This window comes from Otolemur garnettii, unplaced genomic scaffold (genome assembly GCF_000181295.1).
Source record: "Otolemur garnettii isolate 467f Iridium unplaced genomic scaffold, OtoGar3 scaffold00016, whole genome shotgun sequence".
NCBI lineage: Eukaryota > Metazoa > Chordata > Mammalia > Primates > Galagidae > Otolemur > Otolemur garnettii.
The window spans coordinates 24286948-24294504 of record NW_003852411.1 but is presented as its reverse complement, the minus strand read 5'-3'; the positions used below and the strand labels follow the sequence as shown (position 1 = coordinate 24294504).

The 7557-nt window shown below is 42.6% G+C and overlaps 1 protein-coding gene across 1 annotated transcript in view; it reads right to left on the bottom strand.

Moving 5' to 3' along the window:
* Positions 1-3783: 3783 nt before the first annotated feature.
* Positions 3784-7557, bottom strand: part of ADCY10 (adenylate cyclase 10) — a 64266-nt gene continuing 60492 nt past the window's right edge. The window contains 2 exon segments of the mRNA XM_023510783.1: positions 3784-4039; positions 4940-5128. Coding sequence (XP_023366551.1) covers positions 3875-4039; positions 4940-5128 — 354 coding nt within the window. The 3' untranslated portion in view covers positions 3784-3874.

The window sequence follows — 7557 nt, the reverse complement described above, 5'->3', positions numbered from 1 at the left end:
TCTTGATACATTATTTCTTTTGTTAGTGCTGGACAATAGTCCACCGTCTGGATTTATCACAGCTGTTTTATTCATTCACCTCACTGAGGGACATCTTGGCTGCATCCAAGCTTTGAAAATTATAAAGTGGTTATAAAAACAGCCATGTGCAGATTTTTGTTTTTAGCTCCTTTGGGTAGATACCAAAGAGTGTGACTGCTGGCTTATATGGCAAGAGGATGTTCAGTTTTGTAAGAAACTGCAAAAAAGGGCGGCACCTGTGGTTCAGTGGGTGGGGCACTGGCCCCATATACCAAGAGTGACGGGTTCAAACCCAGCCCTGGACAAACTGCAACAAAAGAATACCAGGCATTGTGGTGGGTGCCTGTGGTCCCAGTTGCTTGGGAGGCTGAGGCAAGAGGGTAGCTTGAGCCCAGGAGCTGGAGATTGCTGTGAGCTGTGATGCCACAGCACTCTACTGAGGGCAATAAAGTGAGACTCTGTCTCTAAAACTCTTTTCCCCCCATTAAACAGAAAAGAGAAAGAAAGAAACTGCAAAAAACTATCTTCCAAAGCAGCTGAACCATTTTACATTCCCACCAGCAATGAATGAGAATTTCTGTTGCTCCATATCACCAGCATTTGTCAGTGTTTAGAATTTTGGACATTCAAATAGGTATATAATATACTTTCATATTTTAGTAATTTTAGAGATCAACTATTCATTTCGGAAATCCTCAAGCACGTTAGCACTATCTACCCACAAAACCAAAGCCACAGCACAGCCCGGTATTCTTGAAATGCAAAAAATATGAACATCAGCCTGCAACTCACAAAGAGTCCTGGGGAAGACTGAGACTTAAGCCTGTGGGCAGCTGCCGGGCAACTGAAGATGAACCAGGCTCAGATGGTAAGGGCGGAACCCCAGAGTTCTGTCTCCTGACTCTGTTTAATCAATGCAAAGTGGCAACCAGAAGATGCTAAACTCTAAGGAGATTACTTGATCTCATTATTACTACCTACAGTTACCACCAGGAAGGCCTAACACAGGGTGTAGAACCTTGAAAGGAAAGGAAAAAGTATACCCTAGAGATAAAGGGCACCACTCAGAAAGAGCATGCAAAGGCTGACTTCCTTTGCCCATGAGCAATTATACACTTATTTGACTTGGGTTTACTTCTACCTCACTTGCTAATAACAGACCACATACTTCTCCGCATCTTGTATGCTTCATCAGTTCATTTTAGAGAAGACAGACTGTGTAAGTATGAGATGGGGATAACTTGCTACAATAGAATTAAGGGCTAACACTTATTGATCTCCAGTACACCAGGCAGCATTGTGAATTTTTTATACCTCAAAACAAATAAACAAACAAAAATCCTTTAAAAATCCCTGAGGTATGTACTATTATTATTTCCATTTACAGATGTGGAAACTAAAGCACAGTTAATAAATGACCAATTGGGGATTATTTTCTAGTCCATTGGAATACATCCATAGTGACTCCAAAAATGGCAGCCAACAAGTGAAGGTGCATAAGTGGTTTTAATAGCACTCTTCTAAGCTGGAACAAAAAAGTTAAGAGTCCCTCTTAGATTCCAGATTGGCCATTCTATAACTCATATATAAAAGAAATAGAGAGATGTTTGAGTTTATTCTGAGAAAGGTGACCAGGATACTGAGGGAGCTCAAAACCATGTGATGCTCGGAGACTTAGACTTAGATGCTCTTAGAAGAATTGGAGATATTTAGCTTGGAGAAGGCTCAAGAGAACCACAAGAGCCGTTGAAGGGTTTGAAGGGGTCGTGAGGAAGAAGCTTATCCTGTATGATTCCAGAAGGTAGAACTAGATCCATTTTATGGAAGCTAAAGAGAACTCAAATCTTTAGATTGTCAAAGCTATTAATGTGTAGAACAGAAAGGGCTGAGTTTCCTGATGGTTGGCAGAAGCCCTGACCAAGAGCCAAGAGAGCGGACTTGAATGTGCTTGGACAAGGGGACATGATTTCTGGGTTTAAACTCCACTTCAGCCACTTCTTAGCCACTTGACCTCAGGCAACCAACATCACCTGCCATCCTCCCTTCTTGGGGTTCACAGGGCAAAGGTAAGATCAGGCCCCCAAACTGCTTGCATTTGTGAAGAGTTGTACAAATATAAGGAATTAATATGATTAAGGGACTGGCCTTTATGTCACTGTAATAAAATGACTTAGTTTCAGAGGTTAATTCAGCTCAGTCTTCAAGATGTCTGGGTTTTGTATGTGCTACACTCTCCACCACGCTCTGTATGATTTGAACCCAGCTCTACTGTGTGGGTATTATTACAGTGGAAAGGGCCAAGTGAGTTTTACTGCGTGTGTTTTCTCTACCGAACCCATGAGCTTGCTGAGGGAATAATCGTGCCTTTCACCTCTTTGTATTTTAATCAGTGGTTGGTACATGGTTTAGTCAGAAAATGTTAGTTGGATGAGTAGATAAGAAAATAAGATGAATGATGGACAGAATAATGGAGGCTGTTAGACAGTAAAGGATTTCTGTGTAGCGACATGGGACAAGCAGGCAGCTTCCAGAAGGATGGCTTTGAAGGGGATGATATTTGCTTTAAAATTTGAAGTGTTGGCTCGGCGCCTGTGGCTCAAGCAGCTAAGGCGCCAGCCACATACACCTAAGGTGGCGGGTTTGAATCCCCAGCCCGGGCCCGCCAAACAACAATGATGGCTGCAACCAAAAAAATGGCCGGGCGTTGTGGCGGGCACCTGTGGTCCCAGCTACTTGGGAGGCTGAAGCAGGAGACTCGCTTGAGCCCAGAGTTGGAGGTTGCTGTGAGTGTGATGCCATGGCACTCTACCCAGGGGGACAGCTTGAGGCTCCATCTCAAAAAAAAAAAACAAAAACTGAAGTGTTTATTTTAAAATCAGTCATCTGTCTAACCCTCATTTGTTTTTGCGTACATGGCACATTGTAATCTAATGCTTTTTCACTGCCCTCTCTTTACTTGATACTCACAACTGAGCACTGAAATGGGAAGGGTAAGTGATGAGCCCACAGGAGTAAAGTGTGCTGGTGCCCAGAGCTCAGGCTAGAACCTACTGTTCCGATTTCATAGCCTGGTGCTCTTCCTGCCAGACCAGGCCTCTGTGACGATCGTTGTGGTATAATCTGGGTCTGTCCAAACTCTTTTGTGGAACTCAGTTATGTTATCAGGTGGAAAAATACACAGCCTTGCTTTCCATCTAGAAAATGAAGCTGAATGCTATTATTTCTTAAATATAAAAATTCATATAGCTACACTCTTAATATGTAAGAGACACCACACCAACATAATTAATGTTTCAATTTTAAGAACATGCTTCTAAAGATACTTAATGCATGTGGTTAAAGGGGCTACGACGTCACCCTGGCTTTGGAAGCTACAGCCAAGCACTATCTTTTCACGTCTTGTCCCTATAGACCATGACAAAAGTTTGCTATTTGTAATATTGTGCTACTGCCAAAAGACTTAGCGACTAGACATTTAAAAATTAACATTTTTCAGTTTAATACATTAACTAGAATTGTATCTGTCATAACGCAGACTGTCACGTCATATCGAGATCAATATTTTCTCATCTGATATAATTTTGCAATGGGCTGAAATAAACAATCTAGAACCACATGAAGGATAAAGGTAATTTTTTTGTAAAATTAGGAGAAAGTAAAGCATGATGCTGTTGAGCCTTTTCGACTCTCCAGAAAGAGAAGTGACCAAGAGAAGACACCAAGGTGTCTCGTTCTGTGTCTGGGACAGAAGGTAAAATGTGAGCACCTGGAGAGCTGGTGTCAGAGGAAAGTCTGTAATGGGGAATTGCGGAGGCAGGGTTCGTACAAAAATCTTTCTTCGTTCCATGAAATATTAGAAAGGATTGTCCAAGATATTAACTCTCATCAGGAATTTGTTTCTTTGAACCTCCTGAATATTTACCTTGCCTGATAAAATACTGTCCCATGAGGGGAGACTCAAGACTGTTTTAAACCAGTGGTCTTCTGTTGTGGACTCTGAGCTCGAGTACCACCATTCCTGAGAGGAGGGAAAGAGAACAAAGAAATAGTTAGTGCTCCTTAACTGGTGTAATCAAAAGCGGTCCCGTGCAGATGGGGTAAAATGTCCTTAAGCTTTAAGAGCATGCGAACCCATAGGCAAAAATGAATTTTGCTGCCCAAACTAGGACACTGACATATGCTTCCTTTAATAACATAAATAACATTGTACCTTTATTCAATTATTCAACAAAACTGAGTGAGAGGCACTGTGCTAGGCACTATGTGTGGCTTCGGCTTTCAAAGAGCTCGCATTCTCAAGAGGAGGAAAGGCATCCAAACCAATGTAACACAAAGTAGAAAGTGGCCACAGAGAGGGGCCAGAAAGAACTGCAGGGGAAGAGGAAGCCCGTAAACCTGAACTATGGACCCATCGCTCTTTTGGTAAGAATCTAGGAAGGCCTATAATGACTGCTATACTCATGAATGTTGCCCCCCCCCCATTCATATGTTGGAACTTCACCCCTAAAGTGATATGTTAAGAGGCCTTTGGGAAGTAATTTAGGTCATGAGGGCCCTGCCCTCTCTGAATGGGATTAGTGCCCATGTAAAAGGGCTTGAGGGAGGAAGTCTTTACTTTCCATGCTTCTAGAATGTGAGGACACAGCAAGAGGCACCATCTGTAAGGAATGGGTCCTAACCAGATATCTAATCTCCAGTGCCTTGACTGTGGACTCCCAGCCTCAAAAACTACAAGCAATACATTTCTATTATGTGTAAATTACTCAGCCCAGGCTATTTTGTTAAGGCAGCCCAAGAAAATTGTCACCAGCCAAAATGACCTTCTATGCCTGGTGAAACCTAACCCCACAGTGGGATTCTGGGGTTTCTTTCTATGGGTGAGCAGCCCTGCCCCAGCTTGCTATTTGAGTACACGTACTTTGCTCATGTTTAGCCAACATTTCTCCAGCACATTCCCCTGTGTTTCAGAGTGGTGTAAGGCTGTGTTCAGGAAGAGGTCACAGTACTGCCCATCTCCCATTAGTATACAGATGTAGGCCATCAGGTGGTAGAACCTCGGGTAAAAAACAGGGCCAATGGTATTTTGAGCCACCAGATTCTCCAAGGTCTGAAGAGAAAAAAACAAAACAAAACGGTATATCAGAATTAGATGGGGTCCTTGACTGTTCTTATTTCCTCCACAGACGATCTGGGAATATTTTGTGGATATGATCAATCAAGTGAGAAAGTATATTACAGAAACACACATAGAAAGTATGTTACAGAAACACACATAGTCAGTTTTGGAGATAAGGTAGTAAATGTCAGGTAAAGTAGCCCCATGGGAGGCTGACATGAGAATTGACATGAGAGGGTCCACCAGAACCACCAGCTAGTTCTCTGCACCAACTCTTTTTTTTTTGAGACAGAGTCTCAAGCTGTTGCCCTGGATAGAGTGCCATGGCATCACAGCTCACAGCAACCTCAAACTCTTCAGTTTAAGCTATTCTCTTGCTTCAGCCTCCCAAGTATCTGGGACTACAGGTGCCCGTCACAACACCTGGCTTTTTTTTTTGTTGTTGTTGTCATTATTAATTTAGCAGGCCTGGGCCAGGTTTGAACCCGCCAGCCTCAGTGTATGCAGCTGGCACTCTACCCACTAAGCTACAGGCACTGCCCATGCACTTACTCTTTTTAAAAAAACAATTTTTTTCTTCTAATTATTAAAGCCGGGGGGGTGGTGGGAATTGGTCAATTCTACATGTATGGAGCTTGAAAATCACTATGTGGTCCTAGAAACAAGTAAAAATCTTAACAGACTATAAAATCAACAACAGTTCTTAGATCCATAAGGGAGGGAAGACACAGTGCAAAGTGCTGTCCTCAAGACTGGCCAGAGAGATAGATGAATACCAGGAGCCACAGCTTATCACAACAGAGACTTGTGAGTGGAAACCACAGTGGGGACCAGTGCCAGGGTAGGAAAACCTGAACTGTAATGGATGAATTGCTGAAAACTCAAAGTGGACAAATTTGTGAGCCTAGGATAGACATAAAGAACCTTGTCCTAGGCTCGGTGCATGTAGCTCAAGCAGCTAAGGCACCAGCCACATACACCTAAGCTGGCGGGTTAAAATCTAGCTGGGCCTGCCAAACAACAACGACAGCTGCAACCAAAAAATAGCCGGGCGTTGTGGCGGGCACCTGTAATCCCAGCTACTTGGGAGGTGGAGACAGGAGAATTGCTTGAGCCCAGGAGTTGGAGGTTGCTGTGACCTGTGACCTGTGATACCACGGCACTCTACCCAGGGTGACAGCTTGAGGCTCTGTCTCAAAAGAAAAAGAACCTTGTCCTACATATCAGGGATCTTTTCTTTGATCACTGATGACTGCTTCTGATCCAAGAAGTACAGACAAAGAGGCAGGCAGCCATTGTTGTTGCATTCCCCAACGCCCATTGTCACAAGCAGAAACAGAGAAAAGATTGATGAAAAGTGACCGAAGCCTAAGGGACCTGAGGGATACCAACCAAGCAACAAATGCCTTGTGGAAGTCCCTGAAGGAGAAAAGTGAGAGAAAGGGGCATATCTGAAGAAATAATGAAAACTTCCCAAATTTGGAAAAAAAAAAAAAAGACATGAATATAAATATTCAAGAAGCTCAACAAACCCCAAGTAAGATGAACTCAAAGAAACCTACACTGAGACAACTTATAAGCAACTTATCACATGTAAGTGATACTCAATAAGACTACCAGAAGATTTTGCATCAGAAAATTTGTAGGCCAGAGGCAGAAGGCCAACATTTTTGAAGTGCTAAAAGAAAAAAAAAAAAAACTTATCATCCAAGAACCCTATATCTGATAAAAAGTGTCCTTCAAAGTGAGGGAGAAGTTAAGACATTCTCAGATAAGCAAAAGCAGAGAAGAGTATGTTACCACTAAAATAGGGTGACCAGATGTCTGGCTTTTGAACAATTTGTCCCACATCCTGTGGCATTTTAAAAAAGTCCCCATTTTTGGAAAGAATGCACGAACGGGAAGGAGAACAGGAAGGGAATATACTAGGGTGACCAGATTTTAACATCAGTAAGGTGGGACAACATGGGGGGGGCGGGGGCGGGGCAGGGGACAGGGCAGGGTGGGACCTGACAACAATGCAAACTTTGATAAGCAGTTCTCCATAATCACTTATTAGCAATTATTTGTTATTATTACAGTTTAACATTATGAATTTTTTTTTTTATTGAATGGTAACTATGTACATTAATGCACTTCTGGGGTACAGTGTGAGGTTTTCACATGCAATCCGAAATACTTCCATCAAACTGGTCAACAGAGCCTTCATGTCATTTTCTCAGTTATTGTTTTAAAACGTTCACATTCTACTCTTAGGAAGATTCACTTGTACCCCTGTAAAATAAACCTCAGAAGTGATCCCTCCAATCCCCCTCCCTCCACCCATTCTCCCCTCCCTTCTCTCTCCCCCCTCCCCATATTCTTAGGCTACTTGGTTATAGCTTTCATATAAAAGGTATAAATTAATTTCATAATAGGGG